The 21,743-nt window shown below is 46.5% G+C and overlaps 1 protein-coding gene across 1 annotated transcript in view; it reads right to left on the reverse strand.

Moving 5' to 3' along the window:
* The window catches only part of CTTNBP2 (cortactin binding protein 2), a 670,231-nt gene that overhangs the window by 416,859 nt on the left and 231,629 nt on the right, over positions 1-21,743 (reverse strand). Inside the window, exon 3 of the mRNA XM_086919417.1 lies at positions 5,842-6,063. Within this exon, the coding sequence (XP_086775543.1) occupies positions 5,842-6,063 (222 nt within the window). The remainder of the gene's footprint in view (positions 1-5,841; positions 6,064-21,743) is intronic.

Here is a 21,743-nt window from a genome sequence, read left to right on the forward strand (position 1 = left end):
CCATCCCCCAAATGTCTTTTCACCCTCCTGTGATACAACCCATCTGATTTATGATTTTTATCAATTACATAGGCCGGTGGTCAGGGAAGTGCCAGCGCCTGGCTGTCCATGTTGCCCTCTCAGTTTATGCATCCCAGCCCCAGCCAAATAAAAATGAAATATACGGCAATTGCTGTGCTGTCAATTGGCACATGATGAGAGGAACCCTCACCTTGATTTCTGGTGAAATGGCTTCTCTATTGCTTTGTGGTGGGAGATAGGCATGCAGTGACTTTATGGGGCGGGAAAGCCCTACTGTTAATGTGGCTGTGAAAGTACTCGGGCACCACTGAAGGAAGGGATCGATGAAAAAGCAGGAATCACAGCAGTCACAGATGGAAAGTAAGGAATCTACAGACATTAGCCCCTCTTTCTTGCTCCAATTTTAGGTCTCGCCTGGTGTTGGCAGCACGCATTCGTTGCTCTCGCCATGCGAGCGCCTTTTGGAATCAATATGGATTCCAGATGTGCATGCGGACAGGAAGATGTGCACGCGGGGACTGGATGCTTTACTTGCAGCGTGAGAAGGCGCACTACTTCTTTCTCAGGTCCCGTGACAGCTTGTCTTCTCTTCGCTCGTCTTCTCTTCGCTCCTCCCCTCAGCTCAGTTTGCCTCGCGCTTTCGCTTGTTCTTCATTTAGTTTTGCCCAAGATTGAGATAACAATCTGAATATTTCCTCAATGTGTGCATCTTATGATGACTCAAATGTTCACACTTTCATTTCAGCTTGCTATGCTTCAAGGAAGCATCTCAGTTTGCCTCGGTTATGAAATTTCCCATGACTTTTCGTGTTTGTCAAAAGACCCTGACTCATCCTGTTAACCCCCCTCCCCGGTAAAACCCTGCAGACACCAAATTCCTCTTTTCATTAGAACTGCTGTTCACTTTGTTGCTGGAAGCATGGAGAGCACAGTGACTCTCTCGACAGAGTCTTGGTGGTACATGGGGAGCAGTGCCCTAAACATTTCTCACTGGGCGAGCAACGTTACAATGACACTGGACTGGTGTCCCCAAAGCTGTGCATTGCTGGTGCCAAATTCCAGTACCGCCTCCTACCGGCCGTCTATGGGATTGTCTGCATCCTGAGCCTCGCTGGGAACCTGGCAGCCACCTACAGCTGCTTCACACAGAGGCCGCGCACTGCACCGGTAACCATCTTCCTCCACAACGTCATCTTCATCGACATCCTCTCCAGACTCTCGCTCCCGCTGCAGTCACTCTCCCCGAGCACGAGTGTTAATTGCCGGGGCCAGAGTGCCACGCTTGAAGCCCGATTTTGTACAAGAGCGCATTGGCCTTTCTGACAGATTCCAAAAAGCTAAATGGAAGAGCACAAGATAAGCTAACAAGCAATAGGTCTCACCTTTAATTAAGTTAAAGCCATTTGCTTCTTGCTAATGGTATTGTATAGCAAAGCAAATGGCTTTAACTTAATAAAAGTTGAGACCTATTGCATTTTTAATGCTCGTTAATGTTGCAATTTTATTGAATTCTCATATGGTATATACCATACAAAATATTCCCAAAAGTGAATGCCCAGCCTTTTGCCTTGCACGCAACTTTTTAATATTACAGTAATCAAAATAGAAATTAGAAATTGCCACCCACCACATTTATTATCCAGCAATATTGTCAAAGAGGAATATCCCCCCACCACCCCAATTTCTACAGTCCACATCACACTACCCAGAACAATTCCTCTGTATTCCCACCCATCAGTCCGAATGTTGGCATGTTTGTTCAGGCTGTCTCTAATTTCATAGATAGGCAGTTTCAGAGTCATGCAGTGATGGAACCCTTTGGTCCATCTCTCCAGTAATGGGCTTAGCGCACTCCCGCACCCCTTGCAATTTCGTCTCAGCCACCAATAGAACCAGGTGAAGGAAGGCCTCCTTGTATCTGTTGGATTGGAGATCTTCAGTGATATGAAGTAGGGTTATTTAGGTTACGATACCAGGGAACATTCTAGCACCTCACTCATCGTGTCCAGGACCCCAAACCAGAAGTAACTAAGTTCAGGGCATGACCAGAGAGTACGAAATAAACCCTATGCCAGCACCACATTTAAAGTAGTCAGTGGAGGGGAATGTTCCAAAGTGACTGACTTTAAGTCGAATAATATAAACTCCATGCCATAATTAACCTAACTTGTATGGTAATGGCTACTACGCTGGGGGCCATTCTAGTGGCATGCCATTCCTAGTCGGACAAGCCCCCAATATCCTTATCCCATGCAGCTCAGAGGAGATCAAAAGTGTTGGGAGAGGCATCTACGAGTTGATCATGGAAATTTGTTTCCTTCCTATTTTGCCCACCTGTAGCCGGGATTCTAAGGAGTTAAACTCGGGAACGTCAGACAAATGTGCAATATGTGGATGCAAAGAATGGTGCAACCGAAGGTAGCAAAATTGAGGTGTTTGTGCAAGAGCAAGTTGACTGCAGTCAATTGGACATTACCATCCGGGTCCCCTGCAACATGTCCAACAGCAGAGATAGATCTTTCAAATCCCAAACCCAGATACTCTTAAGAGTCCTTAAGTTTCGTCCCTACCGATCGTGGGGGTCATCTCAGTAAGTTTTCTGTGCCATCGAAGATCCCCAAAGGTTTCCCACAAGATCTTTAACACCCCCTTAGTCACCGAAGGATTCTCTCTTAGTTAAAGCGTGCCCGAAAGGAAACAGAAGTCAGCACAAAGTCTATGTGTGACCCACGTTTATGCAGTTTGATGTATTTCCAACTTAAGTTTCTGTATTATGATGAATATATACCTAATACACATATTCAAGTTTCCATTGTGTTAAATAGATGAAACTTTGAGTACAGTGCTGCTCAATAAGACACGTTTATCTGTTTACGTTTCTATCCCCTTATGCTTCTTCTCTCTATTACTCATACTCTGTCTTTCGCCCCCATTTTTGCTCTAATCTCACCCTAGCTTTCTTTCTGCATACCACTCTTAATTTCACTTTTCTCTCACTCTCACACTGTCCAATCTCCCATTTCTTTTTTCTTCCTGATCTTTCTCTCTGATTTGCCCTCTTGTTTTCTTTCTAATTTATGTGTCTCGTTTCCGTTTCAATCCCACCTTTCTCTTTTTCCCCTCTCCTGTCGATGATCTTCTCTTTCTCTGTCCCCTTCCTCTCTCTCCTTTTCTACTTTATTCTCCCTCTTCTAATCATATTCACTTCCTTCCTCCCTGCTTTATTCTCTCACACATATACAGTAATACTCAGTTTCACAACGAACCATTTATTATTGTGCCCCTTAAGTTAGCCAATATCCAAAGGCTTTTTTTTATTTTAGCCACGCCACACAGCATCATGGATGTTGTGCAGCATGGCTAAAAAACCACTGTCAAAGGCAATAGCTCACAAAAGCGACACTTATTGGCTTTGCCAATGCTTAATACTGATTGCAGCCTTCCATTTAAGGTATATGCAAATAATGAGGATATAGTTCTTGAGGAGATAGCTGGAAAGAAACAAAGAAGTCTTGCAAGCATTTGCTTTAAAGTCTGATGTTTGGGTGTTTAAGTCCTAAACTAACAATCAAATTTACCTATTTTCGACTAACAGTATGTTGTTTCATCCACACATCTCTGTCTCATGCATTCTTCTTCCCTACACCCCCCAGTTTGTTCACTTACATTTTCCTAGGCGATGCACTGATCAGGGATTTAAGAAACTTCCCAATTTCCAACTTTTAAGGAGGCATTTGAAACATTCCCATTTTATAAAAAGAAATATAGAGTGTAATACCATCGTACTGGTGAATCTGCTGCAAATGATATTATAATAAATGTGATCAGTCTTGTGTGTGCTTTAAACTCTTCAGCAGACACTTGAGGCATATTTAGCACTACTTAATATGTTTGAATAAATAAAATGAAGGGTGGGAGGAGTGCATATGTGGTGCTATTTAACATGAGACGTGCAAATTTATTAAGCACTCAGCAGAAGAGCTGCTTGGCTGGGATTCAAAACTGCATTTCAATACACAACTCCCTTTGAAGTCAATTATTTTGATGACGTTGTCATCTACAAAATGAAGAATACTAACGGATCTTTGGGGAAAAAAATAAATGTACTGATGGATGCCGATAACCAAAGTACTCTCAAAAATCTGACAATCCAGAGACTTACTTCCCAACTAACCGTGGATCAGAGGCTGTGGTGAGAAGTAGAACAAGAAGGAGAGATACCAAAAAGCAGCATTTGTGTGACTGTAGTGGATTGATAATCTGCAAGGAGAAGATATAAGCCACTGGAGCGAATCTTCTGACTCTAGGTCAAAGGGCCAACTTTGGAAACTGGTGATCTGGGTCTAATCTAGTTTTCTTCGGCAAATGACTGAAAAGTGGATGATTCTGGACAGCTGCTTGATGTCCCTATACCTACCACAAAGGTAAAAACAGGGCTGGCTCTAGGGCGGTGCCACCGCACTGGGTGCTGGCTTCTGGAGGGGGGGGGGGCACCATGTTTGCAAGTTTATTATTATTTTAAAGTACCTACTGCCGCTTTCTCCAGCAATTTCCGGGCAACAAAAAAATGTCAGGATAAATCCTGTGATGAATGTTCCTCCTGAAGAGAGAACAGAGTTGTGTTTAATTACAGTTTTGACTCACTATGAAGTAGTGCAGAGGGTTAATACAACTGTTGCCGAAGCGCCGAGCAGATTACAAAGTGCATAGAATGTAAATAGATCAGTGGGTCACTGCTTTTAAAAGAGACATCATTTTGTTACTTGCAATTTATAAGTTAAAATTCAAACGTAGGATTTGAACTTATACGTTGCAAGTAACAAAAGGATGTCTCTTTTAACAGCAGTAACCTATTGACCTATTTACATTCTATGCACTTTGTAACTGTACTGAACTATTAACTTTTATCAAAGAAATGTCTGCACGCTGAAAAGCATAGATGTGAGCAAAGATTAATGTTGCAAAAAGAATTAATTGGGACAGAAATCTATTCTCTTTATTAAAGAGAACATCCAATTACGGTGTTCCTTTTTGAATTCTGAGTTTGTGCTTCTCTAGACCAAGCACTATTAAACTATACTGTCTACCAGTATTGATAACATGCGATTCCTACACCTTGTAGTCCTGTGTCTTAAGTAACATTTCCTATACGCTAAGTTACACATATGATTGATTGTCTATGTGTAGTGTTTGTGATGCAAAGTGCTCTGACACCCTACACTGGTATGAGTGGCGCTATATATGCATCAGAGAGAGAGAGTGGTTATGGAGTCTTGGGCACTGTTAAAGGGTGGTGGTGAGAGAATACATGGTGGAGGGGGTTATTGGGGGGCGCCAACAAACATTGTCGCACAGGGCACCACCAGCTCTAAAGCCGGCCATGGGTAAAAATGCAAAATGTAAGTGGTACCATGTGTAATTTATAACTCTAGATCTATACGATTCTGTATCATCTTGCATCCACCTATTCCTGCACAAATAGATGTTTTCAAATAGACTAGAACTCCAGAGTTTGTTGTAAAAACAGTAGAACCCACAATTTTCGTCCAATCAAATCCGCAAAACCTACTGGGGGTAAACGTGCGGAAAACTTAAAGAAGCTCTGTAAACAATATTCAGATTTCCACAACAAAGAGAATGACATCAAACGTCATGACTTATTAGCAGTGGGATGCCCACAAAAGAAAAAACTTCTAACATCGAAATGTTACCAATTTGATAAATAGATTTATCTAGAGAACAGAAAAAGATGCTAATTAAGGTTATTGTTTCATGTAAAGCAATCAAAACAAATAATTATGTGACTTTCGCATTCAGTACCTTTCTTTGCCTTCGTTCAGCAGCAGCCAATTGTAAAGACATTCTCTCCTGCATCTTCCTACAGTGAGCCATGACTATTTCCAAGATTGAGATGGGGTTGGTACAGATGGGTCTTTTCTGTTTTTCACCACCTGCCTCATAGTCTCGCTGGAGAGCCAGAAAGGGGTCGCTCAGGTTGAACTTCCCATAGCGATCCTGGACGAAAGCCTCCCTCGTCCGTGCCTATAATATATATAAAAAAAGAAGTGAGAACATGTTACTGACATAAACACGCTGTCATGATCATAAACACATACATGCTTGCATACTTCAGTAACTAAAACTCAGTAAATAGGAGTGGCTCTTGCAAATCACTATTGGCATTAACATTTAATATTCTAATGTTTATTTTGAATTGTATTAATGGGAAAAACGTGCCTGCTTTGAAGAGGAAATAGCGAGTTTGACCTCTGTTTTAAGTAAGTCTAGAACAGCACAGTCGTCAAACATCCATCATCTTTATTTCTATACTTTGCAGCTGGTATAGCACACTCAAGGCCAGGAGAGACAGAGCTTTGTGTAGTAAATCAGTAAGTAATAGGACATATATATTGTACATTGGGGCTTCAACCGGATATTGAGTAGTCGCCCAATTTAACAAAGATAATGAGAGGAACGGGTATAGTGGAACATGAGTTTACAATCTGAACGTGAAAAATTGCATTGATATCTCATGGAGATAAACAGCAGGGTCTCACCAGGCGAGTGCTCGTGTAGTCAGTGCATTTATCAAGCAGAGTATTGTGAGGTAGCAAGTGTAATATAGTTTTCTCACGCGCATTCTGTGAATAGCTCAAAACAGAGAACTCTCTTGGCACCCAAATAAAAGGATAGACCAAATGAGGTGTAGCAAGCATTATCTTCCAAAATACATTTGTGTCATTAAGGCTAATCATCGCAGCTGATGTGATATTGAGGTGGACAAGGGGATTACGGACCTCAGAGGAGTAGCTAAGAAAGAGAGGGGGTGTTGGAAAATATCCCCTCTCTGAAGAGTCACTTCAAAGTTTTAGCCCTCCTCCTCCTCTTTTACGGACCTTATTTTTGTTGACTTTAGGACTCCGGGCACTTTACCACTGCTGCCCAGTGCTAAAGTGCATGTGCTCAACTCTCTAAACATTTTATGATTGGTTTACAGCCTTTTGGCATATTTGATTTACTTGTAAGTCTCTTGTAAGGTGGTATACCACATACCCATAGCATGTGAATTAAATGCCACTAGTGAGCCTGCACCACTGATTGTGCCACCCACAAAAGTAGCCTTTCGAACCTGTCTGAGGTCTGCCAATGCACTGACTGGGTTTGCAGTTTACTTACACTTCAACTTGGTATTTAAAACAACTTGCCAAGCTTGAAACTCCCCTTTATTTACACTTACATCACCCCTAAAGTGGAGAATAGATACCCCTAAGGGCAGGGTGCTCTGTAAATGAAAGGTAGGACATGTACCAGTATGTTTTTCATGTCCTGTTAGTGACAAACACCCGATTTCATTTTTCACTACTGTGAGCTCTACTCCTCTAATAGGCTAATGTTGGGAATTCCTTAATTCACTTTTAAGCTGTAATTCCTGACCAGAGAAGAATAGCTTTTTCATGTTTCATATGTTTGGAATGGTAATGACAAATCCTCCTTACTGGTGAAGTTGTATTTGACATTACTGTTTTAAAAAATACCCCTTTTAGAAAGTGGCCATTTATCTGTGCTTATAACTCTGTTTTTCTTTGCAGCCTGTCACCAAAACATGTCTGGGCTGGGTGACAGCTGCACTTTCCGCATTTCCTCTAGACAGCCACAAACACAGGAAGGTAAGGCTCATCTGCATTCTGAGCACTCATCTGCATTCTGATGGGTCTTCCTGGGCAGGGAATAATGAGACGGGCTGACACTTACACTTTAATAAGTATGTCCTGACCACACACAAATCACTGAATTACCCCCCCACAGATAGCCTTGCAGACAGGGCTGATTTGAAAGGGATCCTTGCGCACTTGATGTAACTGCTTTGAAGTAACCCTCTACATCGAAGGCACTTTTGGGTATATGTTCTTTGTCTCGGACCCCAAAAATCAATGGATCTTGAACCGAACTCTGTCAGAAGGACTACTGTGCTGCTTAAAGGACTCAACTGGACTGCTATTCTGAAAGGACTGCTTGTACTACTTGTTGCCCTGCTGCTGTCTGCTGCTCCCCTACTCTGCTGAAGGAGAGATGGACTCTGCTTTACCTCCAAGTAATCTCCAAAGCCTTGTTGGCTTGCCTCATGTTCTCTGAAGTCTCAGGGACTCAAAAGGCTTAATACAATTCTGCTGGTTCGCTGGACTCTGCCTTCTGTGAGTCCTACCCTTGCCTAAGGTGCCCTCTCCAAGTTCTGGGCATCAGGAGTGGGTTCTGCAGGGTTTTGCTACAAAACAAATGCATCGTCATCTTCGTGCTGATCGGTGTTGATGCATTGCCCTTCAACACCGACACAGGCTGTTCGACGACAGCGGTTCTACTTGGCTTTTCGACAACGCATTGGCTTCACAGAAACAAAGCGCATTGATGACCTAAATGAATGGAAAAGATTGTGCCCTCAGCATTGACGCTTTGTCCCATTAAAGGTAATTTCTTAGTGGGACCCAGGGCCAGACTCGCTGTAGCGGACATCAGGCGTTTCTCAAGGAGGCTGGAAGGGTGAGGGCTGGTTTTACAGTGGTGGGGGTCAGTTTTGTTACTAGGGGACAGTTTTGCAGTGGGGCAGCAATTTTGGTCCTAGTAACAAAAGCATCAGTGCTTCACTCTTTTACCCCGCCAACCCCCTCTCCCACAGAGTGGCTGGTACAACAAAATGTTCAGGGCTGCTTTGGGTTCTCAATCTGGCCATGGCAGGACCTGCTTGGGTCCTGGATGGGCACTCCATCACGGTCAGCCTGCCTTCTAAGCACTGTATTTGCTTTTAATCTTTAGAAATTCATATCTCAACTGATTCTGATTGGATTTTTTGCCTCATTTTGTTCAGATAAACATTCTCTGTTTTTCTAAACCTGTGTGGAGTCTTTTTGTGGAGTGTTCATTGTGTTACTCTGTGTGTGTGTGTGTGTGTGTGTGTGGGTGTGTGTGTGTGTGTGCGTGTTGCAGAAATACTTTACACATTGCCTTTTTAGATAAGTCGGACTGCTCTGTGCCAAGCTACCAGAAGGTGAGCACAGGTTATCTTTTAGGTTGTATCTAGCTTACCCCGATTAGAGTGGAGTTTCCAGACTGGTATAGGTGTATACCACAGCCAACAGGAATCCAATTTCCAACAGAGGGAGCGAGAAAGTAGCAACTGAAAATTAACACAGTTAGCCCAGTTTTGAAAGGTCAAAAGGAGGGGATTTATACAGTTAAAGGGAGGTGGAATTCTAAGCTTCAGCTATGAAACAAGGAATTAAAACATCTGGGTGCGTTTTTTTCTTGAAAACCTAAGTTTAAATTACTTGTTTGCCAGGCTCCTTGTGGGCAGAGAAACTGTTGATATCATGGCATAAACCAAGTCAGCCGATGTACAACTTCTCCTAGGACATTCTTGGCCAATGTTGAACCTTCAGGTGGGCATCAAAATTCAGTTGTTTGGCTTCATAGAATAATGGTCCATTCCCAATGCATAATATAACTTCAGCACTTCACAAAATATTGATTTACATTATTTTTTCAATATTCTACTAGTTGTCAAAGCAATTTTCGGAAATTGCTATTTAATTAGGCAAACAAAATTATTACATTAAAAGAAACTCGTGGGATAAAACAGTGCCAGTGCCAGTTAATGGAAACTTTTTTTTTATGTGAGGGTCACATGCATCTCTTTAGTATCACTGCTGCCTTTGTTAAAGCTCCTTCAGTGAAGATATTTATGTTTGTCTTGGATGTGGAAATATTGAGGAAGCAGGACTTTATTAATAGACTAAACCAAAGACAGAATATGGGTACATCTTGGTCTTGGCAGAAGGTTCAGAAAGGCTTCCCATAAACAATGCAATGTAGGCAGCACCGCTCCCTAAACCTGATAAATAACTTGTATATATGTCTTCTTGAAGCAGAACATTAACATGAAAAGAAACACTGCATGTGTAGTATTTAAAGGCTCGCTTGGGCTCAGAGTTTGTCAGAGCTTTCTAAACACGCTGCACATCCAGTTCTATTTTTAATTTGAATAGAAGATGTAGGACCTTTTTCAGTGTAGTACAAGGTAAGAGAGTAATGGATTGTTGATTGCTGAAGACTTTGCATGAGATGATGGGACTTCTGGGGATGATTTCTTGGGCTCAGGTTTGACTGTGTACCGGTTACACAGACCTATTGGTTCTATTACACGTAAAGTGGCCTCTGGGCCCACCCCTTTCAACCAATGACCATTTGAACAATCTCTTAAAGGAGTGATTGGCATCAGGCTTTGTCAACCACATCCTGGTTAAGCCCAGATGAGTATTGCTCTCCCGCACGATGCTATTGGATGTTGTGGTCTATCCTTCCACGTCCAATGGAGTACTTGCATTGAAGTGCCTGAGGGACAATGCGCTTCTATGTGAGCACCACCGTCCTGGTTACTGCCTGCTCCACTTGTATCCACATGCGTTTGCTTCCACCCACCAATCTCGCTGTTCTGCGTCTTTTTTCTGTGTCACAAATTCCTCCTGCACCATCCTTTTATTCCTCCTCCCTCACTCACTCACGCCCTTCCGCCTCTCCCTCTTTCCAGTTTGTCACTCTTCATTCTTAGCTCGCGTCTTTCCATCGCAGTAGCTTCTCCTTAGTGAAAAGTTAGTGTATAATTAATGCCGCCTTTCCTTCATTACAGTCCGTTTTTTCTTTCTAGGTGTACTAACGGTTGGGTGACAAGGGGACATTCATTATAAACCTTTTTTCATATTTGTAAAGTGCGGCCTCATTCCAAGCAGCCTGGTAAATGGTGTGATATTTATGGCACCTGAGAAAACCAGGCTTCCCATTTGTAATCTAGTGGGTGCAATAAATCCCACCCAACTGCAAGATTTTGGGAAACAATACGCAGACTTTGATGCTTACTGCATTAAAATCCACATGTTCCACTAAATACCGGTTGCCCTCCCCCTCCCCAGTATCAGCAGGTTAGAATTTTCACTATTCATCATAGAACCCATAGTTGCAATATGAGCAGGAACAGTATTTACCGCACATTTCCTAATTCAGCAGGCTTCTCATAATGAAGGCCTTAGAATAATGAAGGGCTGCAGTGAAGGGCCCCTTGACATCAGACCTACATTTCACGTAAAAATAAAAAAGGACTGCAATTAAGATAATGGTTTCCAATACAATACAATTTTAGTTTCTTTCAGATGTGACTTTAATGTGCAAACTCACTGTTTTCTTGCAGTACTACATTAGACACCGCTCTTTTGGCTTTGGCAAGGTTTGTTAAAATTAGCATTCACACCATACACAAGCAGGTGTTCACTATGAGGATAAGGGTGTGTATTCATATAGTTCTATAAATGGCGAGCTTCCTATGAGCTTCCATGTACCAATGCCCATTGTCTCCATCTATTACATCTGGGTTTTGGCAACAGAGTTGCCAAACAGGCCAATTGCGAACAACAAACATGGAGTGGGTTTTGGTCTTGCACTTTCAACCATTAAGCCGTCTTCTTTCAGGCATTGGCTGGAGACTTTGTTGATCATGTCCTAGCTCAGCTCATTAGAGTATTAATTTCTCACCTAAAGCCTACAGCCGTTTGAATGTATCTTTCCACCTCCACTTGAGTGCTTCTATTGGACTACTTTATAACAATAGCACTCTATGTCCTCTCCAGTTGGCGGTCTACCCGGTGTCTTGCTGTTAAATGCTATCACTGAATACATTTGCCCATTAAACTCAGATCTATTGTTTTTAGCATCTCACAGAGATCATTACTGCATGCAATGATATTAAACCCAAATGTACAGGGTACACTTGCTGAAAGGTAAAAAGGATGTAATAATAGTGTATGCTTCTTATATGTTAATGCGTGCTTGAATGTTTCTTCCTCTGTACCTGCTCTTGTACAGCAGATAGGGGGCAACCCATCCTCATTTCCAGGCTCTAAAGTCAATGTAGACAAATCATTTGTTCTCCCTATCCCCAAAGAGATCAAGTCGTCTAACCGCAATCCCTGGTCATTTGAATGGGCTCTTAAGTATATCAAATACCTTGGTATAATTCCTATCTGAGGGCACAATTTAAAAGCTCTCATCTGAAATTATTAAATGCAGTATACTGGCTTTGAAATACGGCCCTGTAAGATTTGCATCCATGAAAAAAGATCATCTGTATCCAGATGGTCTATTTGCCAAAATTATATTTATTTCAGAACATGCTAATGCTATACTCATTTTAGGATTTGTCCCAAATAAATAGGCTTAGTAGAGAGGTTTTGTGGGCATGGATAAGATACCAAACTCTCATTGGGCGGATGCAAACTTGAGAGCATGGCTTTGGATGTTGTAGTCCTGAACTCACAATAAGACATTCAACTGAAATCAAACACATTAGACATCCAGCATGCACCTCCTTTGTGAATGATCAATCATTGGACCGGTACTCTCTCCTGCACTGAGCCCCAAGCCATGGGCCTGTATTGGAATTTCTGCACATTCAATATCCACGCTAAATGCGGTGAAATCTTGAATTGAGGATTTCATAGGAGGAGCCTGGTATCATAAACATATGCGTTTTCTATATTCTACAAGTGATATGCGTTAGGTCTCATTTCTTCAGGTGTTGTCCTTTCAGCAGACCTGCAGATATGTAGCGCATTGAGGGCAAAAGGTTTGACTGCAAAATATCATTAAAGTAAAGAGTAGCAAGAAGCAAATGTGGAGGAGGAGCTTAGCGGTCGACCAAGATGGCCGCGTGAGCTCGGAGCTCCGAAGACCTCCCGACCCTCCGCAAAGATCCTGCCACCTATCCTGTCCCACGACGGTGGGAATTACTAGCTGAGCTGGTGCTGAAGCGGCGCCCGTTCCCGGATCGAAAATCCGAGCCTCCGGGACCGAGTTATGCCGTCGTGAAGTTGGCGGTCCCCGTCTGCGTCACTGGCTGACACCGCTGGGTCTATGTGATGGCCTGCCACGGGACGCCCTGATCGGGCCTATTTGACTGTCTGGACCTGCTGGCCCGGGAAATCCTCGCTGCACTCTCCCCTTGGTGGCTCTTTGGGACCTTATTGTCGCCACTCGCGTGCTGGCAGAAGGTGCGACTTGGTGACCTGCCCCTCCCCCTTGGCTATCCTGCCACTGCGTTTCAATATGGCGGGTAAAGGGGACTTGGACAAAGGGAAGCCTCCAAGGGTCAGTAGGAAGCCGACCCAGTCCCAATCTACCATTCCAGAACGATTCTCTCAATCGAAGGGGTCACCGGTTATGATGGGCCGAACTAAAGACTCGTTGCGGGACGTGTCCCCTGAGGATCCTGAGATCACACTTCGGGACGTGATGGGCGCCATTGCTGGAGTGAAGGCTGAGATGCATAGCCTCCATGAAGCGCTGTCCACCAAAGTAGATACTTTGAAGATCGAACTTAATCTCCTTAGGGCCGATCTTGGCAAGACAAAACGACAAGGTGAAGTCGCTGGACCTCAAGACATCGAGCCTGACCAACGACATGTCGGACATACAGACTGAGGTCCGCGACCTGAAACTGGCTAATGGTATGCTTGCACGCCGGCTCGACGATTTCGAGGGACGGGCGCGGCGCCAGAATGTGCGCATCACGGGAGTGCCGGAGAAGGCCGAGGAAGATTCGGTTGAACTCTTTGTGGAGGACTTGGTGGTCAAGAACTTGGTGCCGGGAGGTCTGAGCAAGTTTTTTTCGGTTGAGAGAGCTCACAGGATCCCTGGTGGTCCACCGAAGTCGGGCGCTGCCCCTCGCCCCATAATTGCGAGACTCTTTAACTATAGAGATCGGGACGCCATTTTGCAGGCATCGAGGAGCGCTGGCCCGTTGCGATTCCAGAACGTTGATATCAACTTTTTCCCTGACTTTACTCAGGCTGTCCAGAAACGCCGGCAAAGTTTTACTGGTGTAAAGCGGCGGCTTAGGGAGTTGGCGATGCGCTACTCCATGCTTTATCCTGCGAAACTCCGCATTGAACATGGCAACCGGGCAATGTTTTTTGACCTTCCAGAGGCGGCAGGGGACTGGTTGGACACTTTGCCTCAGAGGCGGACGGAGCCAGAGGACCGAACGGAGGATGCTGCAGGAGGCTCAGGTTCCCGGGAATGACCACTTTGCCTGTGACTTTGTCTGGGAGGGCTGCTGCGGCTGGCACCAACTTTGACTATTGTTTTTCTTGTTATCATCACTTCTGCACTTTCGATATGGGGGTGACAGGGGGGGATAGGATGTCTCTTTCTCCTCTAGGGGCTTCTTGTAGGTTAGTTTAAGGGGCGACAGGCACACTGCTAGTTGGGGTGGCTTTTAGTCTAATGCAGGGGTGCAGGGTGGGGGGTCGTTGGGGTTTGTCTTTATTGTTTGTACAATTCTTTCTAATCTTCTCATGGCTGAGGTTCGATTGTTCTGCTGCTCCTGTCTCGTGGGCTGGGTTCCGGGGGGGGATGATGGGGTGGGGCGTCCTTGATGATGGGGGGTAAATCATTGAATCTGTTGAGTTGGAACGTTAATGGGCTGGGGGATCGAATCAAACGTGGTGTTGTTTTGCAAATGCTTAAACGTTGTGCCCCCGATGTTGTTCTTTTGCAGGAAACCCATCTTGTCGGCAACACCTGTAGGGCTTTGAACAGGAGAGGATTCAAAATGGTGGCCCATTCGGGGTTCTCTACGGGGTCCCGAGGGGTGGGCATCATGGTGCGCATGTCCCTTCCCCTGGAGGTGGAGTCTACCCTGATTGATGATAGGGGCCGATATGTCGCAGTGGCGTGCAGGTGGGAGGGGCACATTTTGGTTTTGGTTTACGTCCCCCCGGGGCTGCAAACATCCACTTTTCAAGATCTTGGTGGCGCCATTTTGGGACTCCCGGAGGGCCTGTTGATTCTGGGGGGGGATTTCAACTCTGTAGTTTCAGGTGACCTAGACCGCTTCCCATCCAGAGACCTACGTAGTTCTCAATCCTGGCTCCCGGATTTCATTGCCGCCATGGGCCTGGTTGATTGTTGGCGGCTCCTGCACCCTACCCAGAGGCACTACACCTTCCACTCCGGGGCTCACGGTAGTCTTTCCCGCATCGATTATATCCTGACACCTGCTGCCCAGGCGCAATCGGTCTCTACCGCCCGCCTCATGGCTAGGGGTATTTCTGACCACTCCCCGGTCTGGGTGTCTTTCGACTTTCACATCGTGGCGACGTCGAGAGTTGCGCCTATTAACCCTTGGTATTTTCGCAACCCTAAGACCCGCGATCTCCTAGCGAAATCTATTGATCTTTATTTTGCCGAAAATACTGGCTCTGTTGACTCCGCCGTTTCCTTTTGGGAGGCCTTTAAAACCGTTCTTAGGGGAGAGGCCTTCTCCTTGATAGCCGAGGCGCGCAGGAAGCGGGATGTAGATCTAGTCCGCCTGGAACTGGATTTTGCTGATCTTAATTCTCAGCTGGCCCTGGGACCGACTTCGGAATTGCTCCATGCTCTTGCCCTGAAGCAGTCGGAACTTGGGGCCACTGCTACCGACGCGGCCAAGGCGTTGAGCAGGGAACAGCAGGGCAGGATATATGATGCTGGGGATAAAGCGGGCAAGCTTCTTGCATGGCTAGATAAGAGGGAACTTGCGTCTCGAGTGGTACAAGAGATCCTGGGCGACGACGGCCTGGTCGTGATTGACCCTGCCGCTATCGCCGAAACGTTTGCGGACTATTTCGAGGAGGTCTACACGTCCGCTTCTGCCCGGTCCGAGTCCGACTCGGCCTCCTTTCTGGAGGAGATCGAGCTTCCCTGTTTGTCAGAAACTGAGCGGGAAGATATGGACCGGGGCATGACGGTAGATGAGATAGCGTTGGCGATCAAGTCGCTGCGCTCCGGTAAGGCGCCGGGGCCCAATGGGATTCCGGTGGAACTGTATAAGCTCAGGGCTGACACCGTTGCTGCGCCTCTGAGAAATATGTTCCTTGCGGCCCGCGAGGCTGGAGAACTCCCGTTTGACCAGCGGCTGGCCACTATCGTGGTCATACACAAGGAGGGGAAGCCTCGCGATCTCTGCCGTTCCTATCGTCCTATATCCCTACTGAACGCCGAGCCCAAAATTTTGGCAAAGCTATTGGCTAATCGGCTGGTGGGAGTGATCTCGGATCTGGTCCACCCGGACCAGTCCGGATTCATACCACATCGTAACACGGCTCTAAATCTCAGGAGACTCCACGCGGTTATGGCGCGGGCACAGTTGCTCACGGCACCGACGGTTCTTGCCTCGCTGGATGCAACCATGGCGTTCGACTCCCTTGAGTGGAATTACCTGTGGGCCGTGCTTGCTAAATTTGGGTTTGGGCCCGAGTACATTGGCTGGGTCCGACTCCTTTACTCCTCCCCGCTTGCCAATGTGACGGTGAATGGTCGACTGTCTGCCTCCTTTGCCTTGTGCAGGGGTACTAGACAGGGGTGCCCGCTGTCGCCGCTCCTGTTTGCTCTAGCGCTCGAGCCTTTGGCCGCGTGGATCCTGGTGCATCCCGATGTCGCGGGTATCACATGGTCACCGGGCTTCGAGGATCGTATATCGCTCTATGCCGACGACATCCTATTGTACCTCACCTCTCCTGGCCGGTCCCTGATTGTGGTGTTTGACTTATTGGGCACCTTTGGAGCTTACTCGGGCCTGGTCATTAATTGGTCCAAGTCCTCCCTCTACGCGTTGTGTGGTTCTACCCCCCGCCTCCCTCGCGGCTGCACTATTCAGATTGCACAACAGGGCTTTCAGTACCTGGGCATCTAAGTCTCAAAGGATGCCCGTGCCAGTTACGCTTATAACCTGCTCCCTCCTCTGGTGAGGCTGCGGCGGGACGTGGAGGGTTGGAAAAAGCTACCGATATCGCTGCTGGGCCGGGCGGCACTGTTCAAAATGATGTCTTTGCCGCGGTTCCTCTACGCGCTCCAGAACACGCAGGATCCGGTTCCGTCCAAATACTTTGGTGAAGTTGAGAGCCTACAACGTAGCCTGCTGTGGGATGGCAGGCCACGGATATCTATAACCAAGCTAACTATACCGTGGTATGATGGCGGTATCGCCCTACCCGACATCCGTCGCTACTATTGGGCGTCTCAGCTGGCGGCCATTAACCACGGTTTTTACGGACCGGCGGTCAACCCCGCCGTGGACCGTTGGCTCATGGGTGAGGGGAACTACTACAGAGCGTTGTATTCTAGGTCTCTGGATCGGAAGCTGACGGGACTCACTAAAACAGCGGTGCACCTGTGGAGGGCGGTGACCAAGATTTTGGGCTGGCAGGGCAAACTCACTATGGCTACTCCCCTGTTCGATTCTGACCTGCTTGGGAAACTGTGGCACTCCAAAGGGTTTGACAGATGGGACCTTATTGGTATCTCGAAGGTTGCCGATATGATGTCTAGAGGGGAGGTAAAATCTTTCAAGGCACTACAGGCCGAATTCCAACTGGGTACAACCGAATACTTCCGTTACGCACAACTTCGGCACGCTCTCACATCCTCTATACCTGTGGGGGAGAAAGTGCCTGAGTCATCTCCACTAGAGGACAGAATACTGGACGGCCATATGCCGGACAGCGCCATCTCCCTGGCTTATAAAAAGCTTATCAATGTTAGGACTGACCTTCTGGTGAGACTGAGGGACCTCTGGGTGCAAGATGGGATCGAAATGGATGAGGAGGAGTGGCAGTCAGCGGTTTCCTCGCCTAAGGAGGTGGCGATCTCGGCTAGGCTGAGACTTGTCCAACTGAAGGTCCTCCACAGGATTTACTTTACGGGCCCCAGGTTGATACGCATGGGTCTCTCTCAGGATGGGTTGTGCAGGAGGGGATGTGGAGTGGTGGCTACCTTTATGCACATCATCTGGGAGTGCCCGGAGGTTGCCCAGTTCTGGGGTCGAGTGCATGAGGTGATGAGAGCTGTGACCGGTGTGACCTTGCCTGCGGAGGCCCGACGCTGCCTTCTGAATGTCTGGGGCCCGAATGATTACAATGTGGCCCAGACCCGATGGGTCACCCTGGGCAATATGATAGCCAAAAGGGACATAGCCTAGAAATGGGGCGCCCCCGCGCCCCCCACGATTGGCCTGTGGAAGTCCAATATGGACTGGGTGCATGCTCCGTGAGAAGTCTGTCTATGTAGCTCGGGGTAAGCCCAGGATGTGGGGATTGGTATGGGGGGTGTGGAACTCGTACAGAGGAGACATTTGTGTGCCCCCGGAGATGACACCGCCTGAGGTCCGTCTGTCTCCGTAGCTCCCCCCTCCCAAGGTTCCAAGCTTGGTATCCTGGATCTCTGCTCCCCATCTATACGTTTGATACACCTCATGTTGTTAAGATAGAGGTGCTAACCCCGCCCCTTCCCCGTGATACGTGCCTACGATATTTCTCTTGTCCTCAGCCTTGTTTCTTCCTCTGTTTACCTTTCTCTGCTCTTTTCTCTCTCTCTTTTACTCTGTTTTTCTTTTCGACTCTGGTTGTCGTTATTGATAACTTAAAGTTTCTATTGTAAAATTAAACCTGACCACTCCTGTGCCTTATTTCTGTACATGGATCCGAGATGCACTATGATGCTGCCTGGCCTCCGGGATGTATGGCTGAATAGCGGTGTACTTGTTTTGGTAAATAAAGGTTTTCCCAAAAAAAAAAAAAAAAAAAAAGAAGCAAATGTGCAGCACACTTTGAAGACGCCATTCATGCCCACTGACCTCATAGTGGACAACTGGGATAGAGTCAATGTGGGTTTTATCATACAGAACTTTCTATACCAAGAAGCGTCATCATCATCCACTGTCCTTAGAGGTGCTTTGCCTCGAATGTCTGGAGGGACTTGTGAAACGGATTAATGCGCTCCTCAGATTCCCACCACCTAGGACTAAAGACTCTCCTAGGTCAAATCACAGAAATAATTGGTCTTTAACAAAGTGGAGAAAACCTCCTAAGCATATATTCATTCAAAATCCATTTTTCTTTTACATTATATCAAATTCGCCTGTAGTTAGTAACTCTAATGCTAGTGGTCCTGATGATAAATCACAATAAATGCGAATTCATTTGGGCGCCAATAATTTTAACTGCATTGTTCATGTCAGCTTATCTCATATTCAAAAGCTGTTGTCATGCTAACTGATTAGATTATTGAATTTTATTTAACTTTTGTTCCCTGGCTAAGATATTTGCCAATTTTTTCTTGACTAACTGAATTTTGGGATTCTCAGAAAAGGATTTCTGTACCCCCCTAAAGCTCCATTCTGAAAAAGGGGGTCCATCCACTACTCAACACAAAGTATTTGACCGGGGGCGTAGTCTTGCTTCATTGCATGATTGTGAACTGTTGTGAAAATTCAAACTCCCCAGTAACACACGATTGAAGAAAGTAGGCATGACCTGGATAGTTGGTAAAGTATAGCCCACCCCACTATAACACTGTGCCGCATTGCCAGGTTCAGTCCTTCGACGTCTGGGATGCCACCGGCATGCATGGGAACAAGTGTGCGAAGGCTGCATCGGTTTCCTTTCATTGGGCATTCTTTCCAACAGTGTACAGAATAGCTCCCATTACAACCAGAGTTCCCGTCAGTGTGACAGCAGGGAAATTCAAAGGTAGTATGCCTGGCTTCCATTCCAGAGCCCTTGAGTCCCCAGTGCTGCCTACGAAGATAAGCTGAAGCTAGAGCGAATAGCCCGCAGACCGCCCCTGGATGAGGGCAGGATGGGCGTATGGGATGCGTCTGCGGCTTGAAACACTTTCGGTAAAGACACAAAAGTAAATGAAGCCACTGTGATTGGGTAGTGGGTAGAGAGGTAGACTCTTTCTCAGAAGCAGCAAGCTGCGAGGCATCAAATCGCTCCCTTGGAAGGGCGCTGTGCTCCACTGTGCAAAAACATGACAAGGAGACCGCCATAGACACTGAAAGTAGCAGTGTAGGGGAATGGCCACATGGATAGCAGCAGGACATACAGTACATACTTGCCACCACCGAGGCAAGCTCCTACTTAAAATGCCTCCCTGTACAAAGATAGAAACTGCATCCCTCAGCCAAGATTCTTGCATCCACAACACACATCGGTTGGCTATGAAAGGAGTAACCTTACTACGAAAGCATAGTCATGAATCACACAGTAAGGATGATAAGCCAAGCTCCAGAAGACCAGCAAATTAATTTCATTTTCATAAACATCTGTTATTCCGAAGGCAGTGAATTGTGATGCATTGAACGTGACCTCAACATTAAAGATGAAAGCTTGTCACCTTGAACCCCTGCCAACTTGGCACTTACATTTTGTCTTTGACTTTCACTTATGTTTGTTGTGGGGTGTGAATTTCAATACAGCGGTGTACCAAACTAAACGTTTCAATATGAACTATTTTGTATTCCTCTTTACAAAGCAAAAGGAAAGGGGAGGGTCGCATCGGCCCCCCCGCACGTATGGCAGGGCGCCGGTCCCCTCTTCCCCTTGCCAGCAACCACGGTGGGGCACACCCCCGCCTCGTCAGTATGACACGGAGGGCGCAATCCACTACTGATTGGTGCACGGCTCCCCAGTTGACCCGGAGGAGATAGAATCGCTTCCGGGTCAAAGGGGGGAGACAAGGAGCAGACCAGTTGAGACTGGTCTCCTGTGGAGGGGTTAAAAGGCTGGGGAACGCGGGAGGCGTTCTCTTGTTCCCGTGCTCCCCAGGCCTGCCTTTTGCCCCCCAGCCCCTTGAGGCTGTTACCGTTTTTCTCTCCTTTTGTCTTCCAGCCCAAAAGCCCCATGTGGGCGAAAACTGGACTCGGAGCACGTCTGAGTTTCTATTCTTTTCATCCTTTTGCAGGTCGGGCAGAAAGCCGGAGGAGCGGGCAGGAGTGGACAGTGAATCGCGCAGACATTGGAGGACATCGGGAGTGTGGCGGGAGAGGGAGAACCGGCCCGCCAGCCCCGCCTCACCATCACAGCCCGAGTCCCCAGCTGATGATATGTTACGTTTTGGCGCTGCAGAGACCGTAGCAAAGTAAACGCTTCGCAAACATGATAAGGCAGCGGGGGTTACACTCACAGGGCCCGGGCCGAGCGGGGCACTCGGGGGCAATTTTCTCCCATAGAAATTTAAAAAGAGCAGTCAGCAGGGGATGGAGACTGCATGGAAATACCAGGTGCTGTAGAAATTTAAATAATTGCACAGCGCTCACGTAAAAACTACTCCTCGCCAGAGGGGCATGAGGGGGGCTACACAGGGCAACGAGGCTGATTTTTAAAAACGTATTTCTCAGCGCAGAGGACATTTTTAATGTGAGTGTGGCAAACTGAGGATAATGTGTTATCAAAAGAGACTAGCTTAAATGTGACCAATATTGTTAGGACTCTGATTAGATTTGTCATGGGCACCTTGTTGGTGAGTTCATGAAGCCCTCACCCACCAACCTGGTTGGTGGCATGCTTCATCATCGGGCCCATCCAGTGACACCTAATGTGTCCCGGGTGTGCTGCAACGCCTGATTACAGCGGAGCTGGTATTTTACTGAGAGTGCAGTGTGAGGTGTAAAGTGAAGTGTGAGTTAAAACGGCTTGGCGAGGGTCCCAGTACCCGAGGGTAAATTACATTTTAATAACTGGGCCCCCGTCAGCGGTTAAAATAAGGCTTGGGGATGTTTAAGGGAGGCAAGTTACTACCTCCTACATCCATCAGTTGGTCGACATGTTTCAGCCAGTGCCTTAAACTAAATCTGGCTTTCCTCA

This window comes from Lissotriton vulgaris, chromosome 1_1 (genome assembly GCF_964263255.1).
Source record: "Lissotriton vulgaris chromosome 1_1, aLisVul1.2, whole genome shotgun sequence".
Taxonomy (NCBI): Eukaryota; Metazoa; Chordata; class Amphibia; order Caudata; family Salamandridae; genus Lissotriton; species Lissotriton vulgaris.